The sequence below is a fragment of the Cotesia glomerata genome, linkage group LG1, assembly GCF_020080835.1.
Source record: "Cotesia glomerata isolate CgM1 linkage group LG1, MPM_Cglom_v2.3, whole genome shotgun sequence".
Taxonomy (NCBI): Eukaryota; Metazoa; Arthropoda; class Insecta; order Hymenoptera; family Braconidae; genus Cotesia; species Cotesia glomerata.
The window spans coordinates 28,994,441-29,013,963 of NC_058158.1; the positions used below are offsets into that span (position 1 = coordinate 28,994,441).

The 19,523-nt window shown below is 24.4% G+C and overlaps 3 protein-coding genes across 5 annotated transcripts; 2 read left to right on the forward strand and 1 right to left on the reverse strand.

Annotated features, from left to right (window-relative positions):
* Positions 1-2,369: 2,369 nt before the first annotated feature.
* LOC123261925 lies at positions 2,370-9,987 on the forward strand. 2 transcript variants are annotated; one of them, XM_044723820.1, is made up of 4 exons: positions 2,371-2,603; positions 3,567-3,791; positions 4,504-4,564; positions 8,161-9,987. In XM_044723820.1, the coding sequence occupies exons 2-4, from the start codon at positions 3,746-3,748 to the stop codon at positions 8,453-8,455; spliced, it is 402 nt and encodes a 133-aa protein (XP_044579755.1). In that variant the 5' UTR covers positions 2,371-2,603; positions 3,567-3,745; the 3' UTR covers positions 8,456-9,987. The 2 variants fall into 2 exon arrangements, with proteins under 2 accessions (XP_044579763.1, XP_044579755.1); XM_044723828.1 differs by lacking the exon at positions 3,567-3,791 and having other exon boundaries at positions 2,370-2,603.
* A 1,184-nt stretch (positions 9,988-11,171) lies between these two features.
* Positions 11,172-13,858, reverse strand: LOC123261938 (transmembrane protein 192). 2 transcript variants are annotated; one of them, XM_044723848.1, is made up of 4 exons: positions 13,817-13,858; positions 13,129-13,260; positions 12,210-12,606; positions 11,172-12,119 (listed from the first exon to the last, which is right to left on the reverse strand). In XM_044723848.1, the coding sequence occupies exons 1-4, from the start codon at positions 13,841-13,843 to the stop codon at positions 11,878-11,880; spliced, it is 798 nt and encodes a 265-aa protein (XP_044579783.1). In that variant the 5' UTR covers positions 13,844-13,858; the 3' UTR covers positions 11,172-11,877. The 2 variants fall into 2 exon arrangements, with proteins under 2 accessions (XP_044579783.1, XP_044579775.1); XM_044723840.1 differs by lacking the exon at positions 13,817-13,858 and adding an exon at positions 13,672-13,806.
* Positions 13,859-15,300: 1,442 nt separating this feature from the next.
* LOC123275436 (probable cyclin-dependent serine/threonine-protein kinase DDB_G0292550) lies at positions 15,301-19,487 on the forward strand. The gene is made up of 2 exons (XM_044743568.1): positions 15,301-16,479; positions 19,194-19,487. Exons 1-2 carry the CDS (start codon positions 15,570-15,572, stop codon positions 19,415-19,417), a joined length of 1,134 nt encoding a protein of 377 aa, XP_044599503.1. The 5' UTR covers positions 15,301-15,569; the 3' UTR covers positions 19,418-19,487.
* Positions 19,488-19,523: the final 36 nt, after the last annotated feature.

Sequence of the window (19,523 nt, forward strand, 5' to 3'; positions counted from 1 at the left end):
GTTTTAATTTAACATGTCGAATTTAATATTGTGATTCTATTTTATAAAATTTATTCCATACATTATCATTATTGTTGTAAATATTCATGGACAAAGTGTCTCAAAATTCTGTAGCAAAATAAAATTTAATCGTGGTTGAAAAAATTTATAATTATTTCTAACAATCTTACTTATTGTACAGAAATAAATTCAACTTCTATTAAAATTATTTTCACTTGAAGATATTATTAATTGTTAAAATGTATCCTCAAAAAATTAAAATGAAAAATTACTCGAGCTACCTTTCATCATTGATGTCAACACAGCAATTTTGTACGAAGAAAATTGAATACTTTAAACTCCTACACTAAAAAATAGTTAGTTTTACAGTGAAAGGAATTAATTTATTATAAAAAATTGACCAACTTGATAGAAAATTGTTTGATAAAATTTTATTTCCGTAAAATTATTTTTGTAATAACTTTCATAAAAAAACTCTTCATTGATATCAATAACTTTATAAATTAATCTTTTTATAGTAGTATATTTTATTAATGTATATAAGAGTTTTTTAAATGAAGAATATAGACGTAAAATTTTTAAAAAATACTAATCTTTTTATAAATGAGATGTCAGTATTTTTGTCAAAATCATTGTTTGAATAAGAAAAATGATCTGAAATTAATTAGATTGTTAATAATAATAAAATTTAAATCTATATTGACAAAGACTCACTTGAATAAAAACATGACTTTATATGACATTGATAAATTCCATTATCATTTATTAAGAGTAAGAGATTGAAAAAGAATAAAGAGAGTATTTTTTCGTTATCTTGAGAAGTAGATATCTCAATTTAAACTTGAGCTTATATCACTACTATATACGCACATAAAAACACTATACATAGTTATAAAGTGTATGATATAAAAATATAAATTTCGTTATTTTGACACTGCCCAATGACGCATGAAGTAGTAATCCTTTTACGTAAATATGACATTTTTATTTACAATATAAACGCAAATGAAAATATTAACTACTCTTGTCATCCATTTATGTGTTTGGCCTTCGGGTTCTCTTTGGATGTCTGAATTTATCTTTATAAAGAAAATACCCGTATTATATATGTGCATGGACATTTATACAACAACAAAGGGAAAAAATAAATCAATAAATACTTATTACTCTATTTATTTTATTTATATTAGTTTTTGTTCATAAAGTATAAAATTAAATTAACTCTAAATCGAATAAACTTCTGCAAATAAACTGATATTAGTCTTCTGAACAAAAGATCTATGAGTTTTATTATTATTTTTTTCATTGTTCTTTCTATTATTATTGTTAGGAATTGAAAACAAAAATTGAGTCACAGAAAAAAATTATTTAGTTTATACTTTGAGTGAGGATAATTTGGTTTTTATGTTTATTGAAAAAAACTATTAAAGAGTTAAAAGTTTTCGCTATTTATTTCCGTAGATTTTAGTTGATCTGAGTTTATGTTACGAGAGAGATAATAAAAAATGAAAAAACATTATCTAGATTAGAAAGAACGCTGCATGTGTTGATCTATTTCAGAGGCATCCACGATCACGCATCATTGTAAGACTGAATTAGCATTTCACGTGAAACATACTCGAAAATCTCATGAGATGTGTTTTCACCCACATTAAGTACCGGCTAATATTTAAGATCTTAAATATTTCAATCAACAATTTTCGTAAACAACTTATAAATACGAGTCCTAGATATATTTTTTAATTTAAAAAAAAACTATTATAAAAATAAACTTTATCGTACTAAACATTTTTAAGTAACCGAATAAATTCTATAAATATAATATCATTTTTTTTAAAACTTCAACACAAAGTATGTCATTATAAAATAATAATGATAACAATATATTTTTCCTATTTAAATAAAAGGAAATCAAACTTTTCTATCTTATCTATTTTCCCGAGAGTTTAAATAATCAAACAGTGTGTAAATCATGACGTTAGATGAAAATAAATATTATTTATCCTTATAATCATTTCTTAGTAAGTATTTAACTAAATAAAAGAGTTTCTTAATCGATTAGACCATTCAGCTCGATTTGCAATAATAATTTAAATAAATATTTTTTATATTAATATTAACAACAGTATGTTTAGCGCACGTGCAATAATTAATAAACCGAGTATAAAAAAAAAAGAACTACGATATTTTAATTAATTAATATATTTATCAAAATACGAGTGTTGAGTAAAGTGACTTCCAATAAAAGTCAATTAATTGTTTGAATTGATTAAATAAATTTCCATTTTGTTCTATATATTACTACGTATCGATGAGTTGTACTTGAGCTTGACGAAGCATTTATTGTATGTAGTGAGCCAGTAAAACGACATACACGTTTCAACCTCAACGCCGATCAGTCTGCGCGAAAACTCTACCCGGTGAGGTTGCTCTCCACTCACACAAACAGTTATTTCATTTAAAGATTTTTTGTTAAAGTTTTAACAACAGAATTTAAATAATTATAATTTTTTTAATTATTGTATTATATCAAGTACCGAATAATTAACAAACAAGTGATTGTTTCATTTTTAATTAAAATACAAAAATATCAATGGTAAAAGGTAATTTAATTTTTTAAAAGATTTATTTAAACTGGATGCTTTTTTTTTATTTATTTGTTTATTTTAGTATTAGTAGATTAGATAATATTTAGTGAGATAAAAGTTTTAAATAATTGCGATTAATGTTAATGAGCTTAATTATGTTTTATGTTACATCAGTGAAATTCCTGTTAGTATTTGTAGACTTAGCTTTGCTTTATATTACTTGAAGTAACTATTTCGCTTGGAGTAATTTGAGAGGTTTTATGCTATTAAATGTCATGCTCACGAGTCTTGCAAGTGCATATTAAGTATATACTGTACAGTAGTCAGTGGACAATTTTAGCTAAATGTATATTATGATTATAATTATAATTTAACAAGTTTTATGTTAATTTTAAACTCTAAACTAATCATTTTTTAATAACTTCATTGTAAAAAGTTTTGTTGAAAAGAATTTTTCAAAATATTCCTTAGTTAAAAATAATTGTCGAGTTTTTGATTGTTGGACTTGTAATTATTAATTTATAGACAAGACTATTTTAGAATATAACTGTATGGAATATTTAGACAGTTCTATACCGGCACCGAGAGTTCGCGCGATCGATACGTGTCATTTACACCTCGAAATATCAGGTTTAAAATAACAATAGTAAATATTTAGCAGATTTTGTTATTTTTGTACTTTTTTAATCAATAATTTATTATTTAATTAAATTAAATTATTGGTTAATACATTGAGTTGGTGAAATAGAATTAGTAAAGCTTCATAAAATGTATTGAAATGCAAAATAATATATTAAATAGATTAGTAGCCATATAAATAAAATAGAATATTTTTTTATGTCAGTAATCCCCGACTACCCTAGTTTAGTTATTTTAGCTTAACATTAGATAAAACGTCTGAGATTGACGTAAATCATGAATTTATAGAGACGACTAATGGTAATAGGTATAATTTTATTTTATTTCTTCTTTTAACAGGTGGACGATAACTTAAACTTCGCATTAAGGCGCTAAAAGTTTATAATTATTGCTAAACGGAGATTGTAATAGAGATAACGTTAATAACGATAATCCCCGCGGAACAACGGGGTAAAAGATACATTAAGAGGGACATTGATTCTACCTATAACATTAAAGTTTATTTAAATATCCAGACAATGCAGAGCGAGGTGCGACAGAGACCGATCGAGCACTCGTGCACAGGTATGGACACATGCTATTTGAATTATATCATTGTTAAATTGTCCACTAATATCTCAATGTGCACAGCCGGGTGGCCGATCGATTTCCGAAGCAGCAATTTGCATATTGAGGAAGCTTACCACATATAGATTCAATATAAATTTTTTTTTTATATTATTACTTATTTACAATTTTGTCGGTAGTAATTAATATTTTGATTTAATTAATTTTTTATTATATTTAAAAAATATTGGGGTTGAAAATAGCAGACATTAATTAAAAATTTTTTTTTATTCTCACCTAAATAAAAGTATTGAAAGGCTTTTTTAATTTTGTGTTTATAAATTTGAATGACTTTTATTGTAATAAATTTAATTACAAAAATATCAGATGTCTATTATTTGATCATAAAAAATTTTTATTAATTGAATGCTTTATAATTAGTAAAGAAATTGTGGTATTAAAATAGTAGAAATTGAATATTTTTTTATCTTTTGAAAAAAGTGAATTATGCAGGTGTAAAAAATAAAAAAAATGCTGGTGCAAATTTATAAAATAATTTTAAAATTTCAATATTAATTTTAATAAATTAATTTCAATTTTCAATTTTAATAAATTTTTTAAGTAATTTTTAAACTTATTAAGAAAAAATTTCAAATTTCCGCTTTTATATATCATAAAATTATATTTCACTAAATAAAAAATTAATTCATTATTTTTTTCTCTGCTTCAGAATCATTGCCGGATATTGCAGTGACCATGGCCACTGGACAAGAAATTCATGATGTCTTTAGGTAAAAAAATTTATTTTACTAAAGATCGGTATTATTGCGTAAGACTTTGATTTAATAATTGAGCAATAACTGGTCATTCAATCTGTTCATTCATAATTAAACTCAATTCTAATTGTACAAGTTTATTCAATGGTGAATAAAAACAAACAGAAAAAATAATAGCGACCTAGTCTAAGAATAAACTTATTTATTTAACAGAAAAAATGGTTCTTTAAAGCGTAAAGAGCTTTGGCAATCCGGTATATTTTAGTGGTAATGTTTACACAACCGTAGAGATTGCGAAAAATTTGTGTCGATTAGCCCGATTCTGACATATCGTATTTAATATATTTAGAAAAATAAAAATTAACTGGAAGATGAAGATGCATAAGAAGTGCGCAAGAGATGATGATGATGCTCGAAAAATCTATTTTATTTTTAGAATTATTTCGTAGTCCATTTCCGATACGTCCTTCGAAGCACAGGGCTCCAGTAAACTTTGGGGCGTGGGTGTTAATCGATATATGGATTATGACCTTTTGTTCAATAGATAATAAAATCTGTCAATTGAAGAATTTCATTTATCAATAATACAATCTCAAACGAACAAATAATCTTTAACCAAACTCTAAAATCCTTTTACATCAACCCTATCTCGGTTATCTTAATTCAATATTAATTGAAAGAGCTTTGATAAAAATTATCAAAAAATTTATTTATCGGAAAATTATTGAATAATTATTCCAAAAATCACAAAAGAACTTTAAAATAATTTATTTTTGAGATTTTGAAATTCTTTGATTAAATTATCTATTGTTACACATACCTAGGATGTGTTATGCAGAGTGACGTCGTATTGACGTAAGTAACAATTGTCTGGCTATTAAAATAACTAAGAAAAGCTACTGATGATAATACAACGTCAATAAGATAAAGTTATAAAAGGAAAATCTATTGAACAAACTATCTGAGTCAAATAATGAGAAAATTTTGTCATTTTATCAATATTTTGTTTACGCGGAAAAAACTAAGATTTTATTAGCATTTTTTTTTCGTAGAAAAATTATTTTAAGGTTGTAAAATATTTATTATTATTAATAATTACTAACATAAAAATTATTTTAAACTGCGGTCTTAATGTCATTAAATTTTATTAATGTTTTTGTCTTTTCTAAGCCAATAAATTTTGTTAGAATATGATAAAAATACTCTGTGGTCAGAGTATATTAATGAAAATTATTGAAGACAATGAAGATTATTGTACCAAAATAAATTTTTATGTGGTCAATAATCTTCAATTAAGTATCGAAATAAATCGATATATATATATATATATATATATATATATATATAACATATATATATATATATATATATATATATATGGGCGATTCTCTGTAAGGACGTCTTAAATCTATACAAAATTGTCCAACCAAATTATTTTTGATTTTATTAGAAAAAAAATTAACAAGGGCTACAAAACTATCAGCTTAATCATAATAAATAAACAGCCGAATTAATTTTTGCTTTTTCGATATTTGTGTATCTTTTGCCATGTAACATGACAGGGGACTGTTGCCAGGGGATTGTTTTTTTCTTATCAAATTGAGAAAAATCAAGCAAACTATTTCAATGCATTCAACTTTTCAAGTCTTCAATGAATGTTTACATTAATTAGAATAATATTAAGACTTATGGATCCGATAAAGCGCTAACAGCCCTATGATTATTAACTCAAGGCTAGTTAGGCCCTTATAAACCTTACAAAAGGTAAAATAACACGCTGGAAAATGCCTGGGACAAACTTTGGTTTAATGAATTTAATGAAACAAATTAATTTTCGGTACTTTTCATTGAACAAGATTGTTAGTTAACTAATTAAGTTTATAAACATTATGGACCAAATTATATATTATGGACGAATAATTTAAAATTTAATCTTAAAGTTTTAATTTTGGGAGTGGGACAGCCCAGGGGACTGTAATTTCGGTGGTTTACAAATTTATAGCAAAAAAACCAAAATTTATTTCATTTTAATTTTCAATGCTCCAAATAGAAATGTTTTTTTAATTTCATAATAAATTTTTTTTAGTAACAAAATAACAATTTTTCTAATAAAAAAATGCCTGGGACAGCAAAAAACATCCTTACAGAGAATCACCTATACATATATTAGCTCCTATGGCTCCGAAATTGGTAGGAATCTTCTATATATGATGTAGAAATGATCCAAGAGCATTTTTTACGACAACCCACCTCCAAAAAGGATGGCGAGAGTGTTAACAATTAAAATTTTTAATTTCCAAACTATAGCTCCTACAGAATCCAAATTTAGTTGGTGTCTTCTATGCGTAATGCAGAAATGATCTAAAAGCAGATTTTACACTGAGAAAAAAAATACTTTTATTAAGAAAATTTTCTTGATACAAGAATTTATGTTCTTGAAAATTTTCAAGAATATATATTCTTAGCTCAAGAAATTGTTAAATTGATTGAAATAATTTTTACTTAATTTAAATAAAGCTATTCTCTTGTTTATCTATTATCGAAAGATAAATATTGATGTTCTTCTCTTTAAAAATTAATAATTATTAATAATAGAATATTTGATCGTCAGCGAGTTTGTTGAGCCAAGAAATTGTTAATTGAGCAAAAGTATTTTTTTTTCTCAGTGTACGACAACCCTCCTCTAATAAGGATTGCGGAGGTGGGTGTTAAAATTTTAAATTTCAATTTCCAAACTGTAACTTCTACTGAGTCCAAATTTGGTAAAAATCGTTTGTGATTTTATGTCAAGTACAGCTAAGAATGGATTTTATCAAATTCCAACCCCAAAAGGGATTGCGGGGGCGTTAACAATAAAAAACTCTCATTTCCAAGCAATAGTTTCTATTTTTATCAGTAGCCAAAAAAATTTGTCTACACAATAAATTGTTATTTTTATCAACTCATTTAGTAATCCTTAAAATCTAATTAAAGAAGTATAATAATTATTACACATCAATAAAATTATTTAATTTATTACTTTTTTAATAAATAAATTTTAGTTAAGAAATTGAATACTTAAAATTTTATTTTCTTTTTTTAATTAATTTTTACTACTGAAGAAATAAATTTCTTGTATATTATAATGCATTAAAATGTCCAAAAAATTTTTTTAATTTAAAGCAAAAAATGTTTAAAATTTCAATCGATTGATTAATTAAACAAAATGTTTATTTTTATACAATATATTTTCTGTAGACTGGTTTTTATAATACTATAAATCTGAATTTTTTATTGGCTGTCCAGTCTATTGCACGAATTTTTTTAACTAATTATTTATCTAATAATTTATAATCTAATAATACTGGACAGCCAATAAAAAATTCAGATTTAAAATGTTTATTGTTTAAAATTGACAAAGCATTTGATGAATAAGAGGATTTACATAACATGAAAAACAATAGCCTGAGATTATAAATTGCATAAGTAATTGCAGATGATAGTCTACCAGTTGATTAGTGTAATGCTGTTTGACCTTCATGTCAATGAGCAAAAATTATTAAATTAAAATGAAACTCATATGAAGTTATTTATACTTTAATACTTATAATGTATGTATATTTTTATTGCAGTTTGATCGTGGATGATGTCGACTCATCGTCAATATTAAGTGAAACCCCCGACACGGAAGGTCTATCAACAGAAAGCAATAGCTCCCGCAATTCGGCATCACAAACACCACTGGATAGTCCTGGTGGTCCACGAGAGAGGATTAAACAAATTCAGGTCGAGGCTGAAACACGTCGAGACGAATTTGCCAGACTACTTGAAGAACACGCACAAGTTGTACGAAAATTAAAGATGATGGAAGCAGAAGAGCAACTCTCATCATCGACTAATAATGTTGTTGATCCAGCACAAGCATGATTTCAAAAATTTTTTTATTTAAACATTTAATGGGACCACATCAGCTATACCAATTATTAAATATTTATTTATCATTAATCGTTTGTAAGATTACCGTTTTTTATTATTTTTATTTTATTTGCTGATGACGTCCTCCAGGTATTAGATTTCGTGATAATTTATTTATTTAAAGTTTAAACAGTACTTATTCCAAGCACAAAGAGTGTTTAAGAATTTATTATGTTGACTCAATAATTTATAAAGAAAATTGAGATTTAATTTTTTTTTTTTTTTTTTTTTTTTTCTTCCCATTGTATTAATAATGTCTACTCTTGTTTCTCGATTTGCTCTTGTATTATCTCTTGTGTCACCTGACATACGACAATAATGAAGAATGTGTTGATGTTATGCACGTGTTTATAAATAAAAAATAAAATAATAATTTGATTTCAATAAAAATAAAATATAAAGAAATATTAAGTTTTGCATAACATCGGTGGCCTAATGATTTTTTGTACAAAATAAAAGTATACTAAAGGTGATAAAGATTTAAATCGAGAAATAAAACCAGGCATTTAAATTAAATCTCACTAGTTAAACACAATAGAATTTCATTGTAATTATAAACAATAATAATCATTATTATTATTAATCCAGAGTAAAATTTGACAGCTGATAGTATTATCACGAGTCATATGTACTGAGTGAGTTGATCACGTTGTTAATTAAAAAAACATTATCAATTTATATATCGACAGTAACAATAATAATAATAATAATAATAATAATAATAAAAATAAAACTGTGTAGAATATAATATACATATACATATGTATGTAAAGCTATATTTAGATAAATGTGAATCCGCTTTTTAAATAAACAATTTTGTTTTTATAACTAATATTTAATTTTATTATTTTTATTTGCGATATCTATAAGATATTATATTTTAAAATAATACTTAAATTATTTGGTGCTGTAAATTTTTTTAAGTATTAAATAAATTAAAAGCTGCAATTTAATAATTGCATGAAGCAGGTATCTTGGCAATAATTCTTTTAAGTGAAAAATAATAACTAAAATAAAATAATACATAAATGAAGGAAGACTGGAGAGCGAGATACAAATATATTTAAAAATTATTTTTAGTCTTTTCGTTATACTTAGATTGTATCGTGCTAATTAATAAATAATTATTAATATTAATAAAAATAATATTAGTGTTAAATATATGTATAAATCTTAGTAATATAATTATTTGAGTAATTATTTTTAGCGATATACAATTTATCAATTTTGTAATGAAGCATTTGTATAAAGTTAAAAAAAAAAAATATTGATAGCTTTTAACAAAACATACTAAACATTTTTGTTTACAAAGTTTTATTTGTACTCGTAATTATCATTGTTATTATTTTGCTTTGTACCGATTAGACTGTAATGAAAAAAAAAATTAATGTAAGATGTATAAAACAAAGTATACAATACAATACATTAAATATCGTTAAATAATGTACAATTAGAAGAAAAATATATATTTATTTTATTGAGTTGAAGATAGATTTTATTATTTAGAATACTTTTTATAATTTTATTTTATTTTTTTAGATAGATATTAATTTTAGGATGCAATGAAATACTTATAGTACATAGATATAAATTTGATTACGTATTTACAAATTGATATTTATTATAAATAGCCTCGATTTTTTTAGCTTAGTATTTAGTAAACATTTTTAAGACGCATTTTTAATTTTATTTTGTACAAGCACAACAATAATAAACTAGTATTTCAATATTGATTTCAGTTTAATTAAACTATCGCTTGATCAATTTTTTTGCAATTACAATTATATCGCATTTAAATGAATACAAAGTATAAATAATTAATTGCCAATAGAACAAAATATATATATAATAATTTAATTGGCAATGGAAGATTCAAAATAAATCTCATAACTTTTAAATGAATAAATAATGGCAATCGGTAAATTAAAAATATTTATGAAATGATTTGATCTTAATTTAGTAATTATTTTATACTGATTTAAAATACGAAGATTTTTTTTAAATTACCAGTACATTTGTTTTTTATAAATTTATTGAAAATAGATTCATCTATTTTAGTCGACAAAAAAAAATTCTGTGGCTTTAAGAGTTGGATTTTTTATTTTTATTTGAAGTAAGATATCACGTTACAGATGCCATAAGAGCGTATAAAAATTATACTTGTGGCAAAAATGAATAAAAATTATATTTTTTTTCCAAGTCCAAAAAAATTTTTAGTTTGAAGAAAAATTTTTTTTTGCATTTTTACACGTTTCATACAAAAATACGTCGGTTCTCGAAAAAAAAATTTTTTATACGTCTTTATGGTATCTGAGGTGGGTCCCGGGAGCCATAAAAGCGTACAAAATTTTTTTTTTTTTTTAAATCTAAACGGGAACTATAAATCGGGAACTATAAGGGCGAATAAAATTTTTGGAAGTGAGAATTTGCCCGATGAGGCACAGGTCTATGCATACAATACACCCGTGCAGATATTTCACATGCACGGGGCACGATTATGAGTACGGATACTTATGATACTTCTATGATAAACCCGTGCCCCGTGGCTCATCGAGCGAATTCTCACAAAATTTTTTTTTTGCATTTCTGCACATTTCGGGTGAAATTACGTCGATTCCCAAAAAAAAATTTTTTATACGCCCTTATGGCTCTTCACTGGGACCTTTTGTCAATATACACTAGGGTGTCCCAAAATTCAACTCCGTGATGGACCTCTTAACATTGAAATTTTGAGTTCCGCTTTTAACCGGAGTTGTGTTTAGGCATTTCCTGAGATATTTTGAGCGCCAGGGATTTATTTGATTATCATAGAATTTTTTAATATGAGTTTTGTTTAGACATTTTTGCTAAAATTAAAAAATTTCAAAATTTGGCCAAACAAAACTCCTGTTAAAAAATTATATGAAAATTAAATAAATCCCTTACGCTCAAAATATCTTTGGAAATGCCCAAACACAATTCCTGTTAAAAGTGGAACTCAAAATTCCAATTTTAAGAGGTCCATCACTGAAGTTTAAATTTGGCACACCCTAGTATACACCCTTATGGCATCTAGAAAGCGAAATGAACTTGAATTTAGAAAACGCTCAATCGGAATTTATTAATAGTGATTAAATTTTTCTTCACATTTTTCGAAATGTGCAATAATAAGATTCAAAATTGAGAACAAAAAAATTTTTATAGACTCTCAAAACATGTAAAATTTATTGTTTTATTTAATTAGATTTTCCCTGATTTCTTTTTCTAAAGAAAAACATAATTAATATTTCAACAAAACAAAGTACGTAATATTTTGTGTTGTTCAATAATTTATAGTATAATATAATACAAATCAACAATGTTTTTGAATAAACATTAATTATAATTAAAATTACTTAAGTATTTTGATGACGTTGTGATGCAAGTAACATCATTCTATGACTCAATTTGACATTATGATCACGTAGGTACCTTATTAAATCCGCTTGTTTTTCCAATAATTCTGATAAATTAGAATCACGTTCACGATAACCAACCTCTGTATTACCAGCAAACGAATCCTGGGTAAACGATGACAGCCATTCTTCTCTTGTAACATCGGGAGGAGGTTGCATACGATTGAAACGATGTACACGTTCTATATAAAACCACCAAACCAACAATAAAATGAGTAAACAAAATAACAAAAAAACATTGCTTATTACAATGAATAAATTAATTATCATACTTATGTAATTTATATAAACTGGAACAATAATCATTAGCTCCAATGTTGTTAACAATAGAATGTAGTTAACAGGTGTGAACCATTCCGATGAACGGCAATAATCCTCATAATTTAATTTATGTGTATGATGTAGTATTGCAGCGAGAAATAAATACATGGTATTCCATAGAGATGATACGAATAATGGTGTTCTGATATGCTGATAGGTTGACTGATAAAAATCAAGGTATCCGCATATCCGTAGATTGTGATGTCGTGATTTAATAATGTAATCGGTCAACATTATTACAAACCAGTATCCACAATGTAAATACAAAAATATAAAATATGAATCACATTTACTCTGTTCTTCTGGCCATAGTGAGATGAATATTATTCCTATTATTTCAATGATAACCTGTCAAATAATTATTAATTATTGATAAATAAATAAATAAGTCTAGTTGTCATTAATAATAGTATATGAGGACATGAAAATAAAGTTAGCCGACATCTAAAAAATTTTATTATGTTTTAATTAAAGAATTATTAAAAAAAAATAAAAAAAAATTTTTTCATTTTTTAAAAACTTCAAAAACTTTAAGTGCAATTTTTTAAAAATATTTTTTAGTTATAATTTAATAAATTAAGCAAAATAAAAAAATCAAAAATGTCGGCTAATTTTATTATTATTATGAGGACTAAATTTTATGATACTGAAATTGACAGACATTTAATAATTTTTGAGATTTTTTAAAGAATAAATTATGAAAAAAATATCATATGTGGAAATTGTAAAAAACTATTAGTGCAATTTTTTAAAATAATTTTCTAGAACTAATTTATTTGTTAAATTGAACTCCAAGAATTGTCAATTGTCTGCTGATTTCAGTGTTATTAAATTTCCATATAATAAATTATGTAAAAAATATATATTTACCCCAAGAATTAGTGGTATTGATGCAAATATAGCAGTGTCTAATTTTCCAAAACTTAGTTGTTCTGTCGATGACAGTACTGGTTGAAATTCATCATCATTCTCATACATTGTAGCATCAAAAAAAACAGCACCCTTAAATTATTTAATTAAGTTTTTTAAATTGTTTTGTTTTTGATTAAATGATCACAGATTTTCGGAACATGAAAACGTCACTTTATGTATGTAATTCACTTTCACTTGACTATTTAAATGCTTATTTTGATAGTTTATAATTATTTAAGTGAATAAATGTTTTTTATTAATGTAATGTTTAAAAAATTATTTAGCTTTTAATTTTAATAAAAATTTAAAAGAAAACTTGAGCGTTCCTTAAGGTTATGTTTACATTACTGTATACATTTATGCACAATATGTGTTATAATATGAGTAAGGATCTATGATTAAATACATATGTATGTTGGTTATGTGTCTGCTTGGTAAAAAAGTATAAGAAAAAATAATAATAATGATAAAATAAAAATTTAAAAATGTATGAGTGCTTACACTTGCAGAAGTATTTCCAAGACTGACCATATCCACAACTCTGAGTCAATGGAGTGAATTAGACAAAGAAACAATAGTTTTTATTTACAAAGAACTTTGTACTTAAAAAAACTATATAAATAGATATAATAAATTATGTATTTACTTGTTTTATATATAAAAACTTTGTCATTTTTAGAAGCCGTTCAAACAAGTATTGGCATCAATGCTTCTGCATTGCAACATCGCGTATGATTCATTTTATAAGTATATTTTTATATGAAATTTAATATTTATGACAATGATTTACTATACTTTTATTAATATCAATATATTCAGATCATTGAATTTATTTTTCGTAAATTGAATTTGTGTTGGGTATATTTATCATAAAATAATTTTTTTGTTAAAATAAGTATCAAGTATTTTAACTTTTTCTATGAATAATAATTTTCAGTATAATTTTATTCAGATTTCGAGTAAAAATACTCCTCGATATTTATTGTCAAGAATAACTGATGTCTTAATCCTGAAATTTAAAGAAAAGAAGTAGATTTTCTTTATCTGATGAATATGTATACTTACATATTAATAAAAGAAGAATATAATCGTAAGAACTAACTCGAAAAAAAAAATTTTTTCTTAGAATTAATACTGCGAAAAATACAATTTAAGTTAAAAAATTTTCTAGACTAAAATTTCTTTAGTAATTAATGTAATACACTGAGAAAAAAAAATACTTTTACTCAATTAACAATTTCTTGGTTCAAGAAACTCACTGACGATCAAATATTTTATTATTATTAATTATTAATTTCTGAAGAGAAGAGCATCAATATTTATCTTTGGATAATAAATAAACAAAAGAATAGCTTTATTTAAATTAAGTAAAAATTATTTCAATTAATTTAACAATTTTTTGAGCTAAGAATACATATTCTTAAAAATTTTCGAGAACTTAAATTCTTGTATCAAGAAAATTTTCTTAATCAAAGTATTTTTTTTCTCCTTGTATATTATAGTTTTTCATTCATTTATTAATATTGATTTACTCAATGAATTTTAAAATAGAATGTAAATTAACGCATTCAATTGAATCTTTGGTTTTTTTAACACAGAAAAAAAGAAAAAAATTTTAATTTATCATCAGCAATAAAAAATGATTAATTCGGTATACAGTTAAGTTTAAAAATTTGAAACAGTAGATTTTTTCAATGTCATTGCTTGTCCAAACAAAGAACTCATAAAACTAGAGGGTACTTAAAAATAACGTTTGTTATTCAAATGTAATCTAAACAATACATCTCAGACTATTTAAATACTTATTTTTCATGATATTTTATGTAAAAATTCTTTCATCGAATAACAATTGTAAAACACTTTTCAAGAAGCAATTATTCAATTAAATATGAAAATTATAAATTTTATTTTAAATGTTTAGTCATAAAAACTATTTTTCTTCAATGCAAATAGTTTTTTAATAAAGATAATAAAATAAATTGAATATTTAATAAAGAAGAAATAAATAAATAAATTCTTGAGAAATTCAATTACAATTTATCAAATCTACAAGTTTGTAAATCCATTAGTTCAATTATAGTAATAAGCTTTTATATGATTTTTATAAGAAAGTGAACGCTTGCGCGTTATTCAAGCACGTGTAGAAGCAATGAGCGTTTATTCAAGTTACTTGACTTAAACTTGCAGTCTAGTGTATGTAACGTTACTGAATACGTCCACAATTAATTTTGAATTTTTTGTACAGTTAAAATTATATTTTTTGATACATTTCTAATACTTATATTTGATCTATATTTATCTAAAACTTATATTTAAATTATAAACTACAAAAAACTAAAAAACATCAACGAATTACAATCTAGTTTTATACTTTTTAATAATAATAAAAAAAAAAGATAATGGGGACTCTGTCTGAAGCAACTGGTGGAGCTGGAGGAAATCCGAATAATCCGGGAGCGAAAGATCAAAATATCTATGAAAATCGAGCCGGTACTAAAAAAATAATAAGAGTTGTAACAGTAATAGCATATTTGTTTTCAGTAAGTTTTGTAGCTATTGTATTGAGTGCATACTACGTATTTCTTTGGCAACCGCCAAATCCGCGATTAGTACATCGCGCACAAAAAATGGAAAAACTTCAAGCTGATTACTTATCCGAAAGTCAACCTCATGAGTTTTCACTTGATGAAATCATCAATAATAATAATAATAATAATAATAATAATAATAATAACAACAACAACAAAAATAGTAACAATAATTATAAAAAAAATGTCGGTGAAGTATTTGGTTCTATAAATGATTTTCGTCGAGGTTTGATTCGCCTTCATAGCATTGATAAAATTGACACCAGTAGCAATAATAATAATTATAAAAATAATAATCAAAAATACGTAAAATCTATAAATACAATTAAATTGAGAAATCCAATAATTGAAAAAATATACCATCAGAGTGACAAGGTTACGACTGCTGATTTACAGACGAGTATTTATGGTATTATTAATAAACATCTTGATCCTTCAAATGATGATAAAAAAACTACTGATAAATCAACGGCATTTACAAAAATTGAAAATACTACTGAAACAACTGTTTTGCTTACACCGTCAACAGAAATGAGTAAATATTATGAAAAAGACGAAAATAATTTTGCATCTACATCTACATCTACATCTACAACTAAAATTGAATTTTTGAATAAAATTTTTGACAAAAATCGACAACCTCCGGAAATTAATCAGCTAAATACTGAAATTACTACTGATGAATCAAATTATCAAACGACTGAAAATTTGTACTTTCAAGGTAAAAAAAAAAATTTATAAATATTAATATACCTTTCTTTTCATTTTTTGCATGCATTTTTCCATGGCATTTAATTTGTTTATCATAAAATTTTAAAAATATCTGATAAAAAATTTTTACAAGGAAATTAAATAGTTTTAGTTACTCAAGCGGCACAAATTTTTTTTTGTTTATGTTTTGTTGAATTTAAGTTGACGATTATAAATTTTTTAACTTCTTGTTGAGTGAAATCTATCAAAAAGTCAACATTTTTTTTTGTGACGCTTGGGTAAGAGTATTTCTTCTTTCAAAAAACTTTTTCATTTTTAATATTAAAATTAATTTAAAAACATTTATTTTTACTTTTAAAAACTGAACAATTTATTAACAATAGGCTTTTTGAATTAATATATATTAATTGTAAGATCAAGTCTTAATTAATTAACTGATTATGATGTCATATTATTTCCCAAATGATAATTAATTGATGAAAGTTAATGAAACGCTACAGGAGATAATCATTACATTAATTGTGTAGCTATTAGTTTTTCTTATGTAAAAAGTAAGATACAACAAAATAATAGCGTATCGAAACTTATGACGGTGTTATCGAGTAAAATAACAGGGTCAATACATAGGGTTTCACCTTATGTAATCGACACAAATTCTTCATATATATATATACATACATTAGTAATTAGTTTTGCTGAAAATAAAGTCGCGGTAATGCAATTTCAATACTAAGTAAATAGTTTACATATTCGGGTAAACTTACAGTTCAGTACTAGATTATTCCAAATTTTTATTCTAATTATAGAAATTCTTGTAAGATGAAATATTTAATTTTATAAAAATCGTAATAAGATTGAATTTAAATTTTGTTATTGATGAATAATAAAAAGTATTCTTCTGAAGAAAACAAATAAGTCACTCAATTAAAAAAAAAACCACAATTTTGCTAGGGTGAATATAAAAAAAATATGTTTGCTCGTTCGTGACGTTTTTGAAACAAAGGTGTGTCTGTCGTATTTGCAATTAATAATATTGAACAAAGAAAACCGGAGAAATAGCTTCAGTTATTAAAAGACCACCATTAAATTAAATTAATATCAATTACTTAAGTACAATTACATCGAATTTATAGATTATTAAGTTCAATCATATTTTTTTACTAAGAAACTCTTATATAAATCAAAGAAATCTAACTTATTTCCGAATAAATTTAATCCAATATTCAATTGTAGTCATATATAATCATAATCAGATAATAAATTCTGAAGGGCGTATTACAAATTCAAATATTCCATCCAACTTTAACGATTCGTAACAACAATTTATTTAAAATACGCAATCGCTCCATATACTTTTATTATTTATCTATCTTTTAATAAAATTCTTAACAAACAAATTTATTTGCAAGTATAATAAAATTCCGGAATTTTAAACGGCGATAAGAAAAAACTCAAGTATCCTGTAGTAAAAATATATAGATATATAAATAAAGATATACATAAAGAATAATCGAATTCGATTAGTGAATCTATAAAATTTTAGTGATGTGACCTTGATCATTTAAGCGAATTACACCATTATTAAAAAAAAAAAAATATATATTATTATTAAAAAGAAAAATAAATAGATGTGCGCAGAATCCTTATCGAATCTATGTATTATGAGTATAATACGTATGTATATAAAAGAGCTTAAATACGCATGTCTTAAAATAACTAAAATTGTTAATACAGCAGTGGGTGTAGTCTTAATACAAATTTTACTAACATTAAATCTATGTAAAACCAACAATTTTATTTATTTACACAAATTATTTCTAAATAATTATTCATTAACATAAAAATAAAAAATAGCAACGGATGATTACACGTTAATTTAAATTAGTAAAATAAATTACAAAAAATAAAAATGTGCTGACAGTAATACTACTTAACTTGATAGTAACTATTGTTGTAATTAAAAAAAGTATAAATTTATAATTATACAAATATTAATGAATGAAACGTCAAATGAGAATTTATAAGCCCAGTAGCGGTAGTCGGGAGTTGAATATGCAAATACCAAGAAAAATGAGTAGTGCACAAACTGTAATGGCAAGTATTACACGAACACTTGCAACGCGTAATGACCCTCATGGAAAAGCTTCAAACGAAGTGAAACTTGCTGGTGAAGAAAGTAAAGACAAATTATATGAACCGAAACACCGTAAAAAAGTATTTCGTGTTATGACTGTTATTGCGTATATTATACTAGTTAGTTCAGCGGCTATTATTTTGTCATTGTTTTATGTTTTTATTTGGAACCCAACTGATTATCGGTTACTTATAAGACGAGCTAAATTAAATAATTCAACGAAACTTGCTGAGTGCCTGAATTCAGCATCACCTGGTACATTAGATGAGCTTGCGTTGAGAGTGCATGGTAAAAGCTTGTTTACTTTATATTACGCATGCTACAATGATATTTTATTACATTTATGATTTATTATATTGAAAACAGGCAGACATCAGAAAATTTTTATTTAATACAATAAATTGTATATTATTAAATAGAATTTTATAAAAAAATTTATGTGCGCAATTTAATTTTTTTTTTTTTTGTGAGAAATTAATTTTTGGATTCCTATTTTCGATGGATTAAAAGTACTAATTGTAAAAATTTTTTAATTTCTGATGTTTTTGGTTTAATTTAATGAAATTAATTGAAATAAAAATTTGTTATAGAACTCAACGAGGACAAAACAAGTTCTAATGGAACAGAATTTATGAATAAATTAAAATCAATGTACACAACGAGTAATGATAAAGAAAATCTTCAAGATCCAATAAGAGTCGAAACAACTGTCGAATTAACGTCGACTACTGATTCATTGATATCAATTGTTCAAGAAGAGACATCTAAATCGTACGATGCCGATATTGATAAAAGCGTTTTACCAGAACGATAAATAAAATATATTTTATTATTATACTAATATTATTTATTATTTTATTTAAATTTATTATTTGTGTGATATTACGAGATAAAATAAAAATATATATAATTATAATAAA

Excerpts from the sequence above, each read along its gene's own strand:
- LOC123261925 (XM_044723820.1), top strand. The coding sequence starts at position 3,746 with ATGCAGAGCGAGGTGCGACAGAGACCGATCGAGCACTCGTGCACAG. Across the intron at positions 3,792-4,503 it reads GATCGAGCACTCGTGCACAG|AATCATTGCCGGATATTGCA; the intron begins GTATGGACACAT and ends TCTCTGCTTCAG. Across the intron at positions 4,565-8,160 it reads GAAATTCATGATGTCTTTAG|TTTGATCGTGGATGATGTCG; the intron begins GTAAAAAAATTT and ends TTTTTATTGCAG.
- LOC123261938 (XM_044723840.1), bottom strand. The coding sequence starts at position 13,701 with ATGGTCAGTCTTGGAAATACTTCTGCAAGT. Across the intron at positions 12,607-13,128 it reads CAATACCACTAATTCTTGGG|GTTATCATTGAAATAATAGG; the intron begins GTAAATATATAT and ends ATTATTTGACAG. Across the intron at positions 12,120-12,209 it reads AGTTTATATAAATTACATAA|AACGTGTACATCGTTTCAAT; the intron begins GTATGATAATTA and ends GGTTTTATATAG.
- LOC123275436 (XM_044743568.1), top strand. The coding sequence starts at position 15,570 with ATGGGGACTCTGTCTGAAGCAACTGGTGGAGCTGGAGGAAATCCGAAT. Across the intron at positions 16,480-19,193 it reads TGAAAATTTGTACTTTCAAG|AACTCAACGAGGACAAAACA; the intron begins GTAAAAAAAAAA and ends AATTTGTTATAG.